Here is a 20,737-nt window from a genome sequence, read left to right on the forward strand (position 1 = left end):
ATCATGCCAGATTAATCACATATTGCATTGGCGGCAGGGTAACTGATGATCTCGATAAAGCGATTGCAGTCAATCTAGTTTATCTGGATTTCCATAAAGCATTTTATACGCTGCCGAGGGGAAGAGGGCTCGAGTACGGTTGTAAGGAACTGCCTGAAAACCAGTGCAGTGGTGCTGAGAGAGACCCGGTGTCAGACTGCCTCGAGGTTCTGCTCTGGCTCCAGCCGTGGTACAAAAAGTTGGAAACATTGATGAAATTTGCACAGCAGCCAAGTAGGCAGTATCCCCAACGTGCAGGAGGATCTTAGGGTCCTCTAGGAAGCCATCAGTGCCTGCAAGGATGGGAGTACAGGAATGGCGTAGCACGTGTGCAGTGGAAGGGATTCGGGGACTGGTGAYGGGAAGATCTGTGGTAAGCGGGGAACCTTGCCTGCGGAGAGGAGGGGAGGGATGTGGTTGCACAGACCTGTTGTAGGATAACTAAGTCGCCGATGTGGTTGCAAAGAAAGCAAACGAAATCTGGCATCTTTGATGCGAGAGATCGCGTTGCGCAAGGGGAGCGTGCGTGTCCAACGAGGTGCTGGCGAGCCCTTGCTGGAAATGCTCTGCAAAAGCCGCGTCCTCCATGTCTGAGAAGGATGAGCTCGCCTGGAGCAGGTGCCAAGATGGGGAGGGACCTTCCCTAAACTTCATGTCTTTCAGCCCTGCAAACAACAGCTGAGGAGGGGGGGGAATGATTCCTTTGCCATTTGTCTCACTCCGTGTAGAGAAGGCAGGATCAGCATCAGAGCGGTTTAAGCTGACGCCCAATGTTGGCGTGAGCTACAAATGGGTCGTTTGGTCATGGATGTGCCTGGTCAGTCCCCGGCAAGGCTCGTGCCGGTGGGGCGCGCAGCAGAAGGGCTGCATGGGGATCAGCGTCCCCATGCCCTGTGCTGCACGAGGCAAATACCGAGGGCGTGCAGGAGGCACGTTGCCTTGCTCAGCGACGGTGGGCGCGGAGCCTCCAGCAGGTCCCAGATTTTTTTGGCAGTGTTTTACTGATCTGTTTGGTGGCAGTGATACCTTTGCAGGCAAGCTGGGTGTAAAGCATCTGCTGTCCTCCTGCTGCAGAGGCACTAACCTCTTAGCGAGATGCAGCTGTTTGTGGGCAGGGATATGAACCAGTGATATCGGGGACCTGGACCAGCTGAAAAATAACTAAGGCATGCTTTGGGGAGGTCGTTCCCAGCACGGCTGCACAGGCAGGCTGGCGAGCCTGACCCCGGGGAGGTGGAGAGGAGAAGCTGCAGCCCTGTCTTCAGCCGTCTGTGCCCCCAAAGATGATGCATCGACGAAGTCCATCCTCGTCCAGCGTTGCATCGGAGAGCTTTGCCGGGGAAGGATGAGGGGAGCAAGGCTGTCCTGCTGTCCGCAGGGGACACGGGCAATGTGGAGCTCAAGGCAGACGTAACGGAGCGGGTTCATGATTTCCTGGCAGGGAAATGAGTGTTTGTGTTGCTGGGTTGGTGACGGGGCTTTTATGGTGTTTGGGAGCTGATCAGTTGTTCCTGGTTCTTTCCAGTAATCTAGGGGTGCCTCCGGGACGGGGGAACTGTCCCTTGATGATTCCTTTGCCTTTCGACCTGATTTACACCGACTACCACGGTCTCCAACAGATGAAGCAGCACATGGGGCTCTCCTTTAAGAAATACAGGTAAGCAAAGCCACCCCCCTTTCTTGCCTTGCGGTTTCTTCGTTAGCAAGCCGCGATGACTGCTAATGACCTTGAAGGACAAAGGGTGACCAGAGATGCTGCAAAATCCATCAGCAACAGGCTGCATAACCTGCAAACTCCCCTCTGGTCCTTGCTGGCTGCTCCCCCGCAGCTGCAGATCTCCAACGCGGCTTGAGCTCGGCCGAAGCTCTTCGGTCCTGGCGTCGGGCTGCGTCCGCGCTGCGGCCCCACTGCCACGGCATGAGGTTGCTGCCTTGCGAACCGCTTCATTAAGACAAAAACTCATTAGCGGACTTTGGACTGGAAACCCCCTGGCATGTGTCTCCGGGTCCATGCGTGCTCCCAAATAACGTTTGCAGTCTGCAGGCGCAGGCTGGCGCGCYGCACAAGGAAGCAAGATGCTTTTGTGTTTTCAAGAAGCAGAGCCCCGTCCCTGGCTCCTTCAGCATCAAGACAAATGTCATCATCCCCTGGTATATCAGCAGCYGGGAAAATATGCGATTTAATTTAGCACTGATAGTCCTGCTATTTATTATGTTTTCTCCCATCTCTTCCCCTATCCTACACAATTTTATTAGAGAGAAAAATGACAAGCAGTGTTATTGCTTTTATTATAAATGCATTTGCTCTCGCATTCGGCTTGTTTTTCTCCTCCCTGGTTTGATGTTCCCCTTCCCTCCTCGGTCTGGTGCTGGTAATGCCTGCCTCAGCATTCCTGGGATATTGGGGAGAGCATTAGCAAGTCTTCAGGAGATGCATCATTTTCAAAAACATCGGGGAGATGAAATATAATGGGAAGTTGTTCGTTAGGGGAGGGAGCAGCGAGCTGGGCCGGGTGGTTTAGGCCCTGCTCGGTAGGGAGAAAAGGCATGAAGCTGGTTCTGCTGGCATCAGCACAGGTCTCCTGAAGGGCAAAGTCTACGTTGGAGTAGCGGCGGGGTTCTCCAAGCCGGGTGCCCTCCAGCCTCGTGCAGTGCGCTGAGCTGCGTGGTGCTGGGACGGCTGCTGCGCCTGGAAGGGACGYGGGTGTGCAGGATGTAACCCTGGTCCTGTCTCCTCTCCCAGCTGCCGCGTTCGGGTCATCGACACCTTTGGCACGGAGCCGGCCTACAACCACGAGGAGTACGCCACGCTGCGCGGCTACCGCACCAACTGGGGCTACTGGAACCTGCAGCCCACCCAGTTCATGACCATGTTCCGTAAGCAGGGGGTGGGGATGGGGACGGGGACGCTCCTGCGTGTCGGGGCCGTGTCGGGGGCTCGCAGGTGGCCGCGCAGGACCACAGCGCCAAGGAGCAGGCCTTAATTCCTCGAGGAGGCGATGCACGGACGGTGCCGCCCTCCCGAGGTCTGCTCCTGCCTGCCTCCCACCTGCCCTGCTCTAGGAACAGTTGCATGGCAAAACTCCCCAAAACTCCTCCTGGAGCCGAGGGATGAGCTGTGACTTCTCGGCCCGGGGAGGTGATCCCCGGAGCAGCTGAGTGCATCGGTCCTCTGCTCTGTGGGCGAAGGGCGAGCGGGAGGAAGCACCGTCCTGCGGCCAGCAGCTCCCTTTCACGGCTCTGGGTGCCGAGAAAGAGGCCGGGTGCTGGTGGCAGTGGCTGGAAACGGGCTCCTTGGCCAGCCTTTGGGTGCGGACAGAGCTTACGAGTGCCCAAAAGGGTCTCTCTGGGCCGTTTTTGTTTGCAAAGCGTGCTTTTATTTCAGCCGAGACCCGCTCCTCTGGCCAAAGGGCAGCTTGGATTTAGAGGCGAGAGGCAACTCAGTGGTTGAGGTTTGTCTGATAAGCTGCGGAGTGGAAAGGAGACTTGCTGGTCGGAAACAAGCCTGCCGACCCGTTGGCGACTCAGATGTGTCTTCCTGGCTGGATATAACCCATTCGGCAGTCTTAAAAGTGCCTTTTTATCTTAAAGAGCCCCTCGAGCAGGTCGCAAAGCCTGTGTTGTACTCGCTGCTGTTGATGGGGTTTCTCGCTGTTTTTCTAACRCGCTCCAGGACCTCTTTGGAGCCTGGTTTCCTTCAGCCCAGGTGCAGCAGTGAGCGTCCGACGGGCTGTGCGGTGGGTCCGGCTGGGCTGCAGCCTGAGCTGCCGCGTCYGCAGGGGACCGGCCTTGGCCCTCCTTGGCGTGCCCCATGGGGCATTGCCTCCCGGCAGGAAAACGGGAGGAGGGGAGAAGAAAAACCTCACTCTGGGATAGAGAAATAGCTGGAGTGGCAGGCAGAGGGATGAAAACCTCCCTTGAACAGCCCTCTCCAAAGCTGCCTCGGTTGCTGGTTTGATTTTACCACTTTTTAGGACTTTTCCCAGCTCTGCCTGGAGACGTATGACCTTTTCCAGGCTTAGCTGCCCCGGGGGGGGACGCGAAGCGATGCCAGGCCTCAGCTCAGCCAGGCAGCGGCCRTCTAGGACGGGCAGCTCCGTGCGCCGGGCCTGACCTGCAGCAGGTCCGGATGCCGGGAAAACCTCCCCGGTTCCCAGGCCAGATCCAAACACGCGTGTCTTTCCCCCTTGGCATTCACAGCTCACACCCCCGACAACTCCTTCATGGGCTTCGTGTCCGAGGAGCTCAACAGGACCGAGAGGCAATTCATCAAGTCCAACAAAGTGAGCAACATGGCCGTGGTGTACGGGAAGGAAGCCAGCATCTGGAAGGTGGGTGTCCTCGCCRGCGCGGCGGGCGCCCCGGGCTGCCGAGCAAGCAGGGCACTATCAGAGGCAAGAGCTGCACCCAGGCTCTTGAGACCCGATCCCGTGCTCTTGAGACCCAATCCCATGCTCTTCTGTAGGCGATGCTTCCTCCCGGTAGGCTGGTTGTACCATTGATACCACGTTACTAGTATTACGTATTAATTACGACGACTGCCCTTAGGTGATTTCCTGCATTATGTTCCTGATGGTTTGTTCCTGCTTTCGAGTGTCCTGCGAGATGGTGCTTGTGTCGCCTATCTCTTGCTCCGTCCTCGGCGGTGGCTGATGCTGGTCCTTGCTAGGACCTTGGTGGTGCCTGGGGTTGGAGCTTCATCCTGCTAATTCACATGGAAAGAGCTAGTGGGAGAAACAGGACAGGGGGTGAGATTGGAGCTGACTAGGTGCAGTTTCACCCTCGCTCAGCCAGGTGTGAGCAACGTGGGGCTTGTCCCGGCTGAGGCCACGTCTGAGCCAGCAGACGAGGGGCAAAAGCCTTTGCCTGTTCCTCCAGCCCCAAAACTGCTCTGCCACCGAGTAGAAGACCAACAGCGCCATCGGCACCCTCCTCGAGAGAGCCACCGCGCTGTAGCACGCCCGGGAAGCATGACGGGGCAGCGGCTGTAACTCCCCCTTCTCTTGCCTGGTGTGAGCCAGGTGCTTTTCCTTCCAGGGTTTGAAAAAAGGAGCAAATTCTCACTGTCTCTTGACTTTTATTTATTTATTTATTTATTTTTTTCCCCTTTATGCACCGCCTTGGGACGTTCCAGTTGCAGGTACCGTGTTGCACGCGCTGTATCGCACCGAGCTGCCGTTGTGCTTTAACTCTGCATGTCCGCTCGTGATAGCAAATGGGTTTTTCAGCAGCTGAATGTGCCCCTTTGCGGGCTCGGCCCTCCCAAGCTGCCGAGATTGATGCAGCCGGTGGTTTTATCCCCTCCCCATGCCCATCTTCCCTGATTACCAGCTCTGCCGGCTTTGCCCTAGCCGCGATGCCTAATGCCGGCCGGGATCCCGTTGGGATTTTGGGAGCGCGACACGGCTTACCGTGGCGCGTGCAACAACGGAGCTCGTGTCGAATAAGAGATGCGGTCGCGGCATCAAAGCGAGCTGAAGCCCCAGAGTCTTATCGCCTTAGCGCTGAGTAAATATGACTCTTGGGTCTTGCGGCCAGCCAAAGAAAACAGGGGGATATTGCTGTGAGTCGAATACGGAAGGATATTTTCCTGATTTCTTTTTTGAGCTGAAAGGAAACCCGCTGAATTGCATTTTAGGGGAACTGTAACATTTTGTTCTGCTTTTCCTGCCCCTCTTGTTGTTGCTCAGAAGTTTCATCGGAGCTTAGGTCAGTTTGGGAAGGAGTCAAAAAGAGCCAAGCTATTGAGGCGAACCATTTGGCTTTCCTTGGACGGGTTCCCTTCCCCTCTTTAGCGCTGCAGACGTTTGCTCCTTTCAGCCCGGATTTACGACCAGTTTCACTCTTCCCCCAAGCTGCATGTTTTGGCTAATTTGTTATTCGGTGTAAAAGCTGGCTCTGGCTCTGCGGACTAACCACGGGCAGGGCCTGCCAGAGACGCGGGTCTCGCCGGAGACGGGGGCGAAGGTCTAACGCTGCGCGTGAGCCTGGGGGAGCAGCTCACTCTGCCCCGTGTCCCCTATAATAGGACGGGGGAAGTGTATCTTCTGCTTCTAGCGTGYTCCTGAGGTCTGGGAAGGAAAGGGCAGCTAAGGCTTCTTGGAACATTTCCATCTCGAAGAGCCAAGTGCTTATTTGCAAGCTTTGGATCAAGCRCGCTCTCTAAAAACAGAACCTTTTTGACATTTCCAAACATTTGATTAAACCTACCTTCCCGTTATTTTTCATTTCCTAGCCCTGTGAAGCTCCCGCTTCCCGCTCGCAACAGGAGCAGAAGTTTTAATCAGCCGGAAAGGCCATTTTCCAAGGCTGCGGCGTTAACCCAGAACAGGGCTGGAGCAGCCGAGTGCTCCAGCGCGCCGGGGGCTGCTTGCTCTCGCCCTGCCGGGAAGGGTGCAAGCGCCTCCGGCCGTGGGAAGGATTTGCCCCTGCAGCCTTGTCTCGGGATGCTCGGCAGCTTCCCTCTATGCAGCGCTTGCTTTTAGCCGTAGAGGAGTCCAGAGATGCGTGACTGAGTGCACAAATAGGGTGCTCAGAAAGGCTTTAAGGCAACGTGTAGGGTTGCCTCAAATTCCTCCTTTAGGCCTCCGTATTCCCTCCCAGGCTCTGCTCATTTGGGGGCCTGCTGCAGCACTGGGATGGGTTGAAAATACGGCAGCCAAAGCGCGCTCCCTGTGCGTTTTTTGAAGCAAAGCTTCCTGCAACATGGGAATTGTTGAAGTGCAAGGGTGCTTCAGGGTGCAAAAGCAAGAGAGCCCCCAAGGGAAGAAAATTGATGCCCCCTGATTTTCCCGATAGCAAACCAGGGAAAACCTGAGCGAACAAATCCTGGAGACTGTTATTTTATAATAACAGGCTGTTAACAAGCTCTGGCCTCTCTAAACTTCCCGCTGAATCCTGTCGTCTTTTATTGAGGGGCTCCATGCGGGAGCTGGTGGCGCGTTCCCGGCTGCTGGGTCYGGCAGCGCTGGGACTTGGGGCTCCGTGTGGTGGCTCAACCTGGGCTGCCTGCGGATACTGGCTGGCACGAGCATCCCCGTTGGCACAGTGGGGTTGCTCCGGTGCCCTGGCTCTGCCCTTGCCGTGCCGGCACTTTGGGGTGGTGATTTCGGAGCTGAACCTCAGCCCTGCGCCGTGGCAGGGTCGGGGATCAGACCCATCTCCCAGCCAACCGCCCGCCTCTGCTTTCCTCCCCAGGGCAAAGAGAAATTCCTGGCCATCCTCAACAAGTACATGGAGATCCACGGCACGGTGTACTACGAGACGCAGAGGCCGCCGGAGGTGCCGGCGTTCGTGAAGAACCACGGCCTCCTGCCGCAGCACGAGTTCCAGCAGCTGCTGCGCAAGGCGAAGGTGGGCACGAGCCGGCGGTGATAGTCCCCCCCCGTCGGTCCGCGGGGAGACGAGGAGCTGGGACCGTGGAGCCTCGAGAAAGCAAACCTAATTAACGCGCGGGGCGGCGGGAGCTCGCGTTCGCCGCCGTTCTCGCCGGCGGTGGCGGCTCGCGGGCGCTGGCGGCGGGACTAATGACTCGGGGAGCCGCGCGGAGCACCTAACGTCGAATCAAGTTGGGTCTGATGAGCTTCTCCTCCTTGCGGCCCGTCCGCAGACAGAGCGCAAAGTTTGATTAATTCATTTGCTAAGTGCTATTTTATTTCTTTATTTTAATTTTATTTTTGGCCTCAGCAGCGACGATGATAAACGGGAATATCGGAGCGAGCGTGAGGGGTGCAAGCGTGCCCGGGGGGGTCACCACGAGCCAATGTGTGCGGGAAATAACCTTGATTCAGCAGCCTCTTGGTGCTCTTAGGCCTGAATCTCGCTGGTGAACTGCTATCTGTGCAGGCAGGACCRGTATGACCGGCCAAGCCACCGCGAGCAAAGCCGCGGCTCCCGCTAGCTCCAACATCCCATTGTCTTTTACAAGTGGGCTGGGAGCCTTATAGCATCCGTCTGACTCGGGAAGAAGTTTTTAATCCATRTGAGCTACAGGGAATCGTAAAGGCTTGGTGCACGGGGACCAGAGCAGTGGAGAGAGACACCAGYGGGTTATTCGGGAGTTTCCTGTGGGCTTAACCCCAGACTGTGGGAGATGTGGGCAAGGTTGGCTCATCAGCGCCTCGCTTTGCTTCCTGCAGCTCTTCATTGGGTTCGGGTTCCCCTACGAAGGTCCTGCCCCGCTGGAGGCGATCGCCAACGGCTGCGTTTTCCTGCAGGCTCGGTTCAACCCTCCGCACAGTTCCCTTAACCACGAATTCTTCCGGGGGAAGCCGACGTCAAGGGAGGCAAGTCCGACGCGCGGCGGTCTGGCAGCGTGCGAGGAGGCGAGCGGACGGGCCGCGGCCACCCCGTTAGCTCCTGGGTTTGGGCCGGCCCAGGGAAGAGCAGTAGCTAGCTGGAGGGTTTTGGAGAAGTTTCCTCCAAATCCAGATGTGCAAGGGGGGGGGGGGTCGCCTTTCCGCAGTCTGTTCCCCGCGTCCTCGCTGGTCCGGAGCATTCGGATGAAAGGGAGCCTGCCTTGGGTGTTGGTTTGCAAAAGAGAGCAACGGTTCAGGAAACTTTTGCAAACCGCAAAACCCAGCCCCAAGTGCTCCCTCGGCTGCACGGCTCGGCGCTCGCCCAGGCCCTGCTCCCAAACCCGGCGCTGATGCTCCCCTGTTCAGCTGAGCCCCCAGTTCCTACTGCTCCTTTCCTTCGTTTTGCAGAATAAGAGGGACGCCGGGGCCTCTGCGTGGTTGCAGCGGTGCAAAATCCCTCCCGGGCTTTGCCCGTCGCTGTGAATTCAATCGAAAGGAAGCTGGACCTCTTTAAAAGTTAAAGGGTTGAGAAAATTGGCTCTTTTATTATTCATAAAGCGGATAATGCGGAGCAAGCCTGCCTCGCTCCCGTCGGGAACGGCTGTGCCCGCGCGGCCCTCGCCGGCGTCTCCCTCCCGAGCGCAGTGCCGCGGCTCTGGCTGCCTCTCCGCCAGGCCGGGGGGGGCGAGGGCGGCTTTGGTGTTTAAATACCAGAGGAACGCCCCAAAACGGAGAGAGGAAAAACCGCCGTCGGGCGGCAGCCACGTGGCTTTGGGCGCCCRTTTATCCTGACGCGAAACCGCCCCGGCCTTGGTGGCACCGGATTTTTCCCCTTTGCCTTGTTTTGGGAGCTGGCAAAGCTCTGACGGCACCGCGGCGGTCAGGTTTTGCCGTTTCGGTTTGTTTTTGCTGCTCCCAGGAACAGTTTGAGGTCGAGGTTAGATTTTAGCTGAATTACGGAGACGGGGATAACGCGGAGGCGTAGCATTAAGGGCCAGCGGCATCGCAGCCCGACAGGGATTTCAAAGCCTCGGCCTGGCGCCGGGGGGCAGCTGGGGCCAGGTGAGATGTTCTTTTTCGCACACACGTCCGCATGCAACGGCTTAAAAGAAAACGCACCCGCGACGGAGTCTGCTGCAGCCCGTTTCCCTCGGCGGGCGCTGCCGGGAGACATCCGTAGTCCCGGCAGGGCCCGCGAGAAAACGGCTTCCGCCTCCGTCTCGTAGGTGTCCTCCCAACACCCGTACGCCGAAGACTTCATCGGGAAGCCGCACGTGTGGACCGTCGACTACAATAACTCGGAGGAGTTTGAAGCTGCGATCAAAGCGATCATGAGGAGCCAGGTAAGGCGAGGAGAGAGCGCCGGGGCGAGCGCCGCCGCTGTCGGATCTGCGGGAGCCGCGGGCAGAAGGGGTTGCTCTGGCTCTGCCGGTGCTTTTGCTTCCTCGTTTCCCCCTCGGAAGTTGTTTGTAGGCGCAAGGTGGAGACCCCGGTCTCCTGCAGTTTGCTCTTCCGCAGCGTCGGTGGGGCTCAGGCTCCTAAATTGCTTTGGCATGGTGTGTCCAAGGCATTTCTCCAAGGGGGGGATCTGGTGCCTCTGAGGGTCCCCTGGGAATCTGCTGTGCGGAGGCTGAGAAGAGAGGGGGGACCAGGAGGAGAGGGGGGACCAGGATGAGATGTGGGAGCAGGAGGAGATGGGGGACCAGGAGATCGAGGTGGCCGGAGAAGCCCGGCAGTGCCAGACACGGGAAGCAAGCACCAAACCTGGCGGGTCTCTCCATCCTTTAATTCTTCATCGTTATTATTTGCGTCGAACCAGCCGATAGGAAGGGCCCCGAGACTCGTCTGCGTGAAGGACGAAGGGAAGGAAAGAAAGAGGAGGGGGAAGGCAAGGGGCAGAGGGGACCTGGCGGAGAGCTCAGCTCCCGCTGCGCGAGCCACCTGCTCGGGCTCCTGCAACGCGCCCGCGGCGAACGGTTCCCTGCCCCGTGGCAGGAGCCTTTCGGCTTGTCCCAATTATTCAAGTCAGTTTTCCCGGAGGGGAGAAAAGCGCCGAGACCTTCTGCCTGCCACGGGGCTCTCGGGTGCCTCGTCGCCGGCTCGTTTTTCCAAAGAGTTTGCAAAGAGCCGACAAAAAGCGACTCGGGGAAACAGTTGTTGTTTTGCACCTTCGTTACGCTCTCCCGATTAATATTAAATTAAGAATAATTACGGTCCTGCCGCCGCGCCGCCTGGCCAGCTGTCACCGCGAGCGAGCGCGGGCGGCAGCGCTTGACCCGACGCCATCTGGCCTGGAGCGGCGTTCCCCAAAAGAGGCAACCGCGGTGGCTGAGCGGGCGTTTCGGGGACGGGGACGGGGGGGTCACTTTGCCACCGCGCGTGCTGGATCTTTCCAGCATTTCGAAAGAAATCGGCAGGGAACCGGGGGCTTTAGAGAGGGAAACTAATCTCTGTGCGGCGTTTTCCGTGCGGGAGTTAAATGAGTAGCAGCTAGGTCTCCGGCTGGGCGATCCCAGCACCTGTCCGCCGCCTTTTGCAAAGCCGCTTTCCCGCAGCTCCTGCAGTCGTCGGCAGCGCAGGAGGGAGGCTGCGAAGTCGAGGGGCAGGAGCCGTCCCTGCAGGGACGTGCGCTTGCACCCGGGTCTCCGGCTGATGTTTCCCTAAAGCCCCCTGCGCGGTGGATTTAAAAACCGGTTGAAGAACTTAGGAAGGGGGAAAAAAATAATAAAGGCGCTTCGGGCTCTGGGGGTGACCTGGTGCCTGAGCAGCCGCGTTGCGCTGCAGATACCAGCTGACGGTCGACCAGGTCGTTTAGGTGCTTAATGGAAATCCCTGAGGTTTCCGTGCTTGTGCGGAAAGGGGTTTATGGACTCGTGCTGTGGAAGCAGAAGGGCTGGGCTGGGCATCTGCCCGGAGGGGAGCGGTGGGACCGGCTGCGGGAACGCCGCTGCCGCCAAGTTAATCCGCGTTTTGCCAAAAGACGGGCTCCGCTCTCCGGTTTTCGCTCCGTTCCCGTTGAAGCCATTTGTGCGAAGGCAGATCCAGCGCAGCGGTGGCCCATCCCGCCTTCCTCGCTTAATTGCCCTTTTTTTAAATTGCTAAACCGCTGACAAGGCAGGGGAGCAAAGAGAAACCAAGYGCGTCCATAAACCCGATGGGAAACGGGGGAGTTTTCAGAGCGCCCCCGGAGGCAAAGGTCCCGGGGCCGGCTCGGGGCTCGCCTCATGTTTTCCGTGCTTTTTCCATCGCAGCGCGATACCCGCGGTGGAAACACGGCTTCGTTCCCCAAAGCACTTCGGCCCTGTGGCACCCCAGCGGCTGGGGAAAGGAGCCACGCCGGCTCCGAGCGAGCTTTGCTTTAAGGAAAGGAGGCAGCCTGGGCTTGCAGAGCTGCCCTGGCATGCAGCGAGCGTGCCGGGTCTCAGCAGCGGCGCTTGCAGCCGCAGGGGACTGCGGTGCCGCCTCCCAAAAAAGCCTCTTTTCGGAGGGGCGGTGCGGCGGTGCCCTGCAGGACCGGGCTCCCCCGCGGGTGCCGGACCCCGGGGTTCGGCATGAGGCGTCGGGCTCCCTCCTGGCCCCGGCTCCGGGCGCTGCTCGGCGAAGGGCTCCCCAGGCCCCGCAAAGCAGTTAAGCCCCTGCAATTACCCTCGGCTTCCAGGGGATTTCAGCACTGAATCACCTCAAATGAATAAAAGCAGCAGCCGATGTCATGCTTCCCTTTAAAACACGCACTAACTCTGGCGGCGAGTTATTTCTTCCCGGGAAGCGGTGTCCTGGGTTAATCCCGTAACGCGCCTGTGCTGTTTTTTCAAAGACGATATATAAATCCTCTGGAAACAGAAGAGGGAGCGAACATGAGCAGCTCGCAGCAACTTTATTTTTTATTTTTTTTTAATAGAAAGGTCTGCTTTATTAGAGACACCATCAAGGCAATTAAGCCTGAAAATTGACCTACCTTACAAGCTTAAGAGCCTTATTATGGGCTTTTGCTTCGGGAATCCCTCGGTGTCTTGTCTTCAGAATAATGTTTGCTACGGCCGGAAAGGAAAACAAATGTAGCGCAAGAGGAGGGGGAGAAAGCAGTAGCTGGGCAGTTTAATGTTGCTGTTCTCAGCCGGGTACTGGGGCTCGGAGAATCTCTTTTACTGACTCCTTTTTTTTTTCCCCCAGGGAAAAATGGTGCGTTTTGTTATCAGAGCATTTGGCAGATTTGTCTGCGTTGCAGCGTAATCTCTGTCTATTTATTTATTTATTTATTTTACTCGAAACGTTTCATTTCAGCGTTACGGGAACAAACTAGCGTGGTTTTGTCTCCCATCTGCATATCTTTGCTTGAAAGCGTCCTGCTAGTTTATTGGAAAGCACGCCGCTCTCTGAAATGATGCGTTTCCCTCTGCTTCCCCAGACGAAACACGTTGCCTAACCTGAAACGAAGCATTTTTCTCCTTCCTGGTGTGCAAAAACATTGGAAATAGAAAAGCGACCTGAAACTCTCTATTCTATTCTGTTCTATTCTGTTCTATTCTATTCTATTCTATTCTCGTTCTGCTGAAAAATCACTTATCTCACAGCTCTAGTTTTGCAACTTTGAATCAAAACCTGGTAATTATTTTTTTTGGCGGGGGTGGGGACGCCCAGGGAAGCTCCAAGCTGGTGGCGGGGATTGCTCGGCCTCTGCCCTCACCTCTCGGCAGCAGTAGCAGCCGCTCTCCTCGCCTGCGTCTCTCTCGGCATCGCCTCGGGTGTCCTTGTCTTTTTTCCTGCCCCCCCGGGTGCCAGCTGCGTCTCCCCAGGGCTGGGGCACCCGGGCTCGTTGCGCGCCTGGCCAGTGCGGGAGCTGAGATTCAGCAGGCGTCCCTCTCCGTGCGCCAGCCTAGGTTTGCTCGGAAGAAACCTCATCCTTCTTGAGAAAGGTTGGAATTGTGGCTCGGACGTGGCTGGAGTTTGCAATGTGTTTTTTTTAATTTTTTTAAATTTAATTTTAATGAGCAGCCAGAAAGTCCCCCCTTGGGAAGCGGCACCCGCTCCGGGTCACCGTCGGAGCGCTCCGAAATGCTCGCGGCAAAGCCGGGCTGCGCCGCTTGCCCCCGCTCCGGGCGGTTCCTTGTTTCCCTGCTTGCTCCGATCGCTGCCCTGTGCGTAAGGAAGAGTCGACGAGCAGAGGCAGCAAGGCCACCTGCGCCAGCGATCGCACCGCTGCTCGGTCGCCCGCAGCCCAACGGGGAGGAAAACGAGACAAATTGCAGCCCGCCAGGAAAGGCGACGCCGGGGGAATTGGCCCGGTGATGAATTACCGCTCTCAGGCGGAGGTTAGAGGCGAGAGAAGGAAGGAGCTTTTCGGGCACAGTCATTTTCCTGGGCTTCGGCTTTTTCCGTCGTCAAAAATAGTCCCCACGCAAGCAATTTGATAGACCCAATATTCTGGGGTAGCGAAGGGAGAAGGCTTCATTATATTAAAGTCAAACATACAGGAATATAATGGAAAATTATACATTTCAGACTATGCTTGGAAGAATGGCATATTAAACATCGCGGTGAAAATAGCTGGTTAAAGCGTTCCCAGCCTGCTGCTACACGCTGGCAGACAACTGTATTATTTTTCTCCTTATTTGTCCGATGACGTTTGGATATATATTTTTTTTCCTTCTTTCTTTCCCTCTCGAGTGAGGGAGACTGCTCTCTTCCGTGCTGGGATTCCTGATGGGAAACCATTCGAACGAACAAACAAACAAATAAAACATTCCCAGGCACCTTCCCCYGGCACCTGGGGGGCTCCGGAGGCAGCGGCCCGCGGCGCTTTCCTGCCCCGCGGGGGGCTCGGGAGCCCGGATGGCCCCCGGCGTTTCGGGGCGAGGCGGCTGTCGCAGCGGGCACCCGTCGCTCCCGGGATGCGCGTGCAGCAGCTCGGCTCCTCCAAACCCATTCCCGGTTTCCCAGCTGCGTGCGCGGAGGAGCTGCTTTGCAAAGAGTCTCCCCGAAAGAAAGAAGAAATAAGGGAAAGCCAGAAAACCTCTCTCTCCGGGGCGGAAAGTTCCCTAAAAAAAAAAATCGGTTGTGCCGGAGAGAAGACCTGCGGGGAAAACCGCCGCGGCCGATGGGCTCTCCGGCCGCCGCCTCGCCGGTGGCTCCCGTCTCCCTCCTTGCCCGAGCGGCCGCCGGAGGGGAAAGCACAGGCGACCGCGGGGTTTTTTTGTTTGTTTTCGGGGTTTTTTGTTTTTTTGGGTTTTTTTCCGGTGGAAAGCGGATAAATCCCTGCAGCGGGGGGGCGGCCGAGGCCGGCGGCGGCTTTGCGCGTCGGGTCGCTGCTGCGGGAGGGAGGCGCAGCGGAGGCTCCCGGAGACGTTGCGTAACCCGAGCTAAAAATACGCCGGTGTCTGGAGCGCGAGGGAAGGAGCTGTCGGCGGCTCGGTATAAATAGCAGCGGAGCGGGGAGGCGGCAGGGGGAGCAGGCAGGATTTGTTCGCCTCTTTCGCACGCCCAAAGCCGCCCCCGGGGCCGGGATGCTCGGGGGGGGGGTTGGGGGTCTCGGCGGAGGCGCGAGCTCCGTGCCGAGGGCGTTTCGCCCTGCGTGGTGCCGGGGGCGAAAGGTTTCTGCGGGCGGGAGCGAAACTTTCCCGACTTCCAAATTGCCCCCCCCCCCCCCGAGAGCAGCAGCAAACGGCCCACGGGGCGGAGGAGGGAAAACGATAACGCTAACGATAGAAAAACACTGATTTTTTTTAATTTTTTTTATTGCTGATTTTGCAATAGAYGTTAATAACGCAGAGGTTCTTTGGGGCAAAGTGCCGGCTTTCCGGTTGCTTGGGTGTTTCCGGAGAAGAGCCACCTCATTCCAGATGTTCTGAGAAGCTTCGGCTTTTCCCGCTGCTGCAGCAGCAGTACCTGGAGGGCTTGCTCCGAGCGAGACGCGGATGTAATCCCGCTGCTGCCGGGTGCGGAGAGGCCCCACCAGGCTCTTCTCCCAGATCTCTTTGCGCTTCTCCGGGCTTCAGGAGTTGCGCTGCTCTGGGAGCAGGAGAYGGGCCCCAAGGGCAGGAGCTGCCCGGCGGCCGCTCGCGCTGCCTCCGCCGGGGTTCCCGTCTCGCGCGCCGCCCGCTAGCAGATGGCGGCAAGCGTCTGCCGCCGGCGTCACCGCCAGCTCCGGCGCGCGGCGCTTGCAGCAGCTCCGGGGACGCCCGGGAAAACCGTCTGGGTGGGAACCTGGAGCCCCGGCATCGTGCGCGCGCAGCCGCCGGCTTGGTGGCTGCCGGTACTCGCGATGCGAGGAGACCCCTGGGAACAACCTTCTGCCGGGGTGTGATGGCTCTGGAGCGGTTGGAGCACCAAGCCCAACAGCTTGACTTGGGCTAAGTTCTGTGCGTGGAGCAAAAGCTGGAGCAAAGTCTTTTGAGCTGGTGGAAACTTTGTTGGGCTGAAATGGTTCAACTTTTCATTTTGGAAGGTCTGGCTGCCTGAAAAGTGCAAAAAGTCACATCCAAATGGAACAGGATGACTTTGTTTTAACCGCTCCTTGGGCTGGAGCCGAGTTAATCCTTCCCCCCGCTTCTCTCGAGCGCTTGCTTTCTTGCGATTTTTTTCCATCTTAGCTTTCTTCCCAGTTGGACCAAAGATTTCCCAACCCCACCGCGAGTCTGAGCCCTGCGGCGCCCGTGCACGTTATCGGTTGTTATTACGAGGGGCGATTCCTGCGGGAACCGAGCGGATTTTACCGCCTCTCTGTGCTCCGGCGCTAAACGAAAGGGCAGGAAAACTCGCCTATTTAAGCCAGCAGCGGGAAACCCACTTTGCTTTCGTTTACGCCAGCCCTGTCGCCGCGCCGCAGCGGTGCCGGCGCTGCCGGGACTCGCGCCCGGGGGCTCTGCTGGCGCCGGGTCCTGCCGGCCGAGGGGAAGGGCACGGCTTTCCCCGCTCGCTACGGGCCCCTCTCCCTCTTTCCCAGGTGGACCCTTACCTGCCTTAYGAGTACACCTGCGAGGGGATGCTGGAGCGGATCCACGCCTACATTCAGCACCAGGTCGGCGCTGGTCCTCGTGGCGAGGGGCGCGGAGAGCACCGGGATTTGGGGCTGGAGGGGTGTCGTGGGCCAAAAAAGCCCGGGGAGGTTGGCGGAGGGCGCTGGGAGGTTCTGGCGCCGCGGCGGAGTGCGGGCGTTTCTGCCGCAGGGAGCAAGGCAGCACCGGGAGAGGAGGATGCCTCCRGCTCCCATGGTTGGAGATGCCCGTCCTACTTGCAGGGCAGGAGACCTCCACCTTTGAAGCCCAYGCTCAGCGCCCCAAACCATTGCCTGGGCTTCCCGGGCTTGTCTCCGCTCGCTGACCCCCGTCTTCTCTCCCGCCTAGGATTTCTGCGGCRCGCCGTCGCCTCCCGCGGCCAAGAGCCCTGCTATGCAAAGCCCTCGGAGCCCGCTGGCCCTGGCCCCCAACGCCACCCACCTGGTGTGGTCGCCCGAGGCCGGCTGGGGCGGCGGTGGCAGCACCTGGCCCCCGACACGCTCCCTGCAGGTGTGGGTGTCGGAGGGCCGGCACACCTGCACCGAGACCTGCCAGCGGCGCGGGCTGGTCTGCGAGCCCACCTTCTTCAGGTTCCTCAACAAGAAGGAGGTGTTTCTCCAGTGAGTGCGGCCACCGTGCCCGGCGCGGCCCCGGCGGCGGGTGGGGGAAGGCAGGGAGCGGGGTGCGGGACGGCGGTCCCCCTTGTCCGGCGTCCCCAGCGGCCGGTGTCCTGGTGTCCCCCGTGGTGAAGGGCTGCCGAGGTGGCCTTCGTGCCCCAGGCGACGTGCGCGGGACGCTGCACCCCTTGGCCTTGGAGAGCTTCTGGCTTCCAGAGCYGCCGATGGCTTCTCCAGGCGCGTTTCCCTCCATCTCCCGCCCTGCTTCTCTCCGCCTCGTGCATGCTCGCTCCCCGTCTCTCTTCTTTTTTTATATCTTCCTCTATGAAACTGCGTTTTGAACACACAGCGGCGAAGTTTTAATAGAGTGTAAATCTGCCACCAGACTCCGTGCTGCTCTGTGGACAATTAAAACGCGAATATTACCATTTCTGTCACGCTGGTCAGGCAGGCAGTTTGAGTCCTCGTGACATTTTTATATGATAAATTAAGAGCCGCAGCTTGGATTTCACTCTCTCCACTCCTTCCCCCTTCGTGACCCCCCGCTGCAAACTTTAAAATGAGCCGTTTCAGGGAAATCGCTGCTTCTCTCACCGGTTGAGGTGGGAGTTTGCCGGAGAGGGCCGAGGGGTGCTGAGACGCCTTGGGCGCTGGGCTGAGCCGAGGCAATTCCAGCACTGCAGCTCCATCTGCAGACACAAGCACGGATCGGAGGGAGCGAGAGAGAAGCTGAGATTTGTGCCGTGCGTTCCTGCCTCTCGGGGGAGGTTGCTGACGCCAGCCCAACGCTGTTCTGCCGGCTGATCCCTGCTAGCAGCGGACACGCCAGCCTCCGGAACGTGCTTCCTTTTGACTTGTGTCCTTCTAGGGGCCAAAAACTGCTCTTGGAGGTTCCCACAGAAAGCAGACGGAGCTCTGTCTGTTGGTTGGGGGGGAACATAAAAGATTTTGATGGCAGTGTTTGGGCTTTGCGTGTGATTTCCCGAGTCATCTATGTCCTGTAGGAAGGTTGAGGTGATCTCCGAGTTGCACAGTTGAGTTGTGAGGGTCACCCATGTCTTGCATGGTCCTTCAGGGTGATCAGAGGCATTCACGTCCCTGCCAAACACAGCGCTTGCGGTTCCTGGTGCAAGCAGCAAAGAGCTGGCCCAACACTTGGCAAAGGAAACGCTCCAGGAAGGACAGGACAGCGTTAAAAACCCTTTAACGAAGCGCTCGGCAGCCCTCCCCRCCTTGAGAGCGGGTGGACGCGGCCCAACTGACCCACGCTTGTGTTTGTCCCCAGGCTCAGCATCACCTGCGACAGCACGGAGTACGAGATGAACCACCTCTACCCGGCGGTGGCTGAAAACGTCCACGAGTGCTACCTCCAGAAGGAGCCGTTGCTGTTCAGCTGCGCCGGCTACAACACCAAGTACCGGCGGCTCTGCCCCTGCCGCGACTACCGGAAAGGACAAGTGGCTCTGTGCAGGGACTGCTTGTGACGTGGCCCCGGCGGCGGGTGGTGCAATGTGCGGCGTGCGACGAGGGGCTTTTTCTCGAAGCTTCTGCGATAGCCCAGGAGGCAGGACGGGTCCCTGCCGTGGGAAGGCTCACGGTGAGCCGTGGATGTCAGACTCCGTGGGTTGTTTCATCTGCCAGTTGACTGTGAATGCCCATGTCCTGACGTTTCTTTCCGTTTCTCCTCGAGGCGCGTCATCCTTCCCCATCCAAACCCACCTGGACCGTGTTGGCGCTGGGTCGGGGTGGCCGGGAGAGGGGAGGYGGGTGGGGGCCTCCCTCCCCCCTTCCTGGCAGCGGGACGAGGCACCAGCAGACTCCAGTTTCAGGGTGTTCATCCTCTTCAAACATCCCAGGTTGTTTTATTTATTTATTTTTAATCCCAACAAGTGGTAAATTAAAGGGGAGACAACACCCAGTCCTTTGAGGAGTTACTGGGAAGAGCTGGGCTCGGGCAGGTCCGGCGGGATGCTGAGGGTCCCCGCTGGGGCGCGGGGTGGGATGAGCGGCTCTGGACCACGGATGGGATCCTGGTGCCCAAGCCGGGATGGTCCCTGCAGCTCAGGAAGGGTGGGAGAAGCCAAGAGCAGCCCCATCTCCTGGGGGAGTCCGTCACCTGCCCTGGGGACGAAGGGGGCTGCGCCGTGTCCTGCGTCCGCGCGGGGCACCCAGGGGTCCCCGGCTGCCCCCTCGCTGGGGCGCGCGGAGCTGTACCGTCCCCGGCGACTGATGCATAAGGCATTTTGGGGGAGAAGGAGGGACTTGGGAAGAGCGTGGCGGGGGCCATCCCCCAGGGACCAAACGGGACTGCGCGGAAAAGAAATGCATCCGCGAGCGAAAGCGAARAGCTACCCCGAGATGGAGGGGGGAGTCTCAAAGCTCGGCCCAGGGGCTGCATCGGGCTGGGAGACGGCGCTGGGCTGCCGGAGGAGGCTGCAGCGAGCCGTAGCGTGGATCTGGCCCGCGCACCGGGCTCTTGCACGGGGCTGCCGGCAGCCCACGGCCACAGCGTGCCCCGGGCCTTGGGCTGTGCTTGCAGCTGCGGCAGCCAAAATAAATTGCCGGCTGGTTTAAACCGAAGCCGGGGAGGGGGTGTAAGTCACGGCAGCTGAAGAGGCAATGTTGTTCCCCAAATTTTGGAGCCTCAGCAGCGCCAGCCCTGGCGAGCAGCCACGGGAGGAGGCGAGCACCCAGCGACGGTCTGCCATCGCCGCCTGCCCTTCTCTAACTTCTCCTCGTGCTCCTCATCTCGCTTTCGAGAAGTTTTCGGTGCTGCTCGCGTTTCCTCTGCTAGCGCGCCCGCCGGCTGCTTTAGCAGCGGTTTTGGAGCCCTGGGATGAGCAGGCCGGGTTGGTATTGCAGGGTCCCCGCCGYGCGGGGCTGCACGCGTGACCCTGCTGCTGGCGGGTTGTGGCTCAGACCGAACTCTGAAAGGTGCCTGGTTTGGAGAACCACCAAGCGCTTGATAGGGAGACGCTTAAGTGCTGTAGGAACGTGTGTCTAGAAAGTCACAGACTAGAAACTCCATCCCAGACCTTAAAAACCTTGCTGAGGGAAAAAAAAAGGTGTATTCTTAGGAGAAACCTGGTGTCGCATCCAGCTGAGAGGGCGCAAAACAGGCAGCCGGGGTCTCGGCTCGCCAATGCTCCAGGGGAGGCTTTCCGGCATGGAAAACCGGCAGGACTGGGAAGGGCAAGAGCTGTTTCTTTCCCTTTCCTGCCTGCTGGAGCAACCTGTCCTTAGCTGCCCCGTTGGCAGCCTCTCCCCTGCTTGACTCCTCGCTTTCTCTCCGGGCACCCGGCTGAAGTTTGCAGGGCTGGAGGGATCGAAGCTGCTCGCTACCCAAGCTGGAGAGCCACGTGCATGGACAAGCTCCTGCACCAGCCCAGAAGTGGAGGCCGGTGGAGTGGTCCTGGGTCCCCGGGGGTTTCTCCCCACCTGGCTCAAGGTGACTGATGGAGAGATCTGACCCTGGGCTGGGCTGACCAGTCCGAACGTTGAATGTCTGGTTCAAACCTGCTTCCCGTGTGACCTGGACAAGTCTTGAGGGGACATGGGCAAAGGGGACACAGGCAAAAGCACCCGCTTGCTTGCTGGAGCCAGAGCCCCTGGCGTTGAGATGCCTTTTGGAGACCCCAGGGTGCCGGTGCCTTGGTTTCCCCTTGCCTCGCAAGCTCAATGACATGGGCAGGCTGGGGAAGGACCCGCTCTTGGAGGGGATCTTGGGGATCCAGCCCCGGGAAGGCGGGATACGGCGCACTCCTTGTTCCCGCTGGGCTCTCCTCCGGCTAAG

The 20,737-nt window shown here is 58.9% G+C and overlaps 1 protein-coding gene across 3 annotated transcripts in view; it reads left to right on the top strand.

The window, feature by feature from the left end:
- MGAT5B (alpha-1,6-mannosylglycoprotein 6-beta-N-acetylglucosaminyltransferase B) overlaps positions 1 to 18,845 on the top strand; it is a 75,640-nt gene extending 56,795 nt beyond the window's left edge. For all 3 annotated transcript variants that reach the window (XM_026068564.1, XM_026068566.1, XM_026068565.1), the window contains 9 exons: positions 1,565 to 1,696; positions 2,783 to 2,916; positions 4,240 to 4,370; positions 7,237 to 7,392; positions 8,178 to 8,324; positions 9,563 to 9,679; positions 16,276 to 16,350; positions 16,676 to 16,947; positions 18,230 to 18,845. In XM_026068564.1, the coding sequence (XP_025924349.1) occupies positions 1,565 to 1,696; positions 2,783 to 2,916; positions 4,240 to 4,370; positions 7,237 to 7,392; positions 8,178 to 8,324; positions 9,563 to 9,679; positions 16,276 to 16,350; positions 16,676 to 16,947; positions 18,230 to 18,428 (1,363 nt within the window). In that variant the 3' untranslated portion in view covers positions 18,429 to 18,845. The remainder of the gene's footprint in view (positions 1 to 1,564; positions 1,697 to 2,782; positions 2,917 to 4,239; positions 4,371 to 7,236; positions 7,393 to 8,177; positions 8,325 to 9,562; positions 9,680 to 16,275; positions 16,351 to 16,675; positions 16,948 to 18,229) is intronic.
- The last annotated feature ends 1,892 nt before the right edge of the window (positions 18,846 to 20,737 follow it).

This window comes from Apteryx rowi, unplaced genomic scaffold, assembly GCF_003343035.1.
Source record: "Apteryx rowi isolate R43461 unplaced genomic scaffold, aptRow1 scaffold_275, whole genome shotgun sequence".
Classification (NCBI taxonomy): Eukaryota; Metazoa; Chordata; class Aves; order Apterygiformes; family Apterygidae; genus Apteryx; species Apteryx rowi.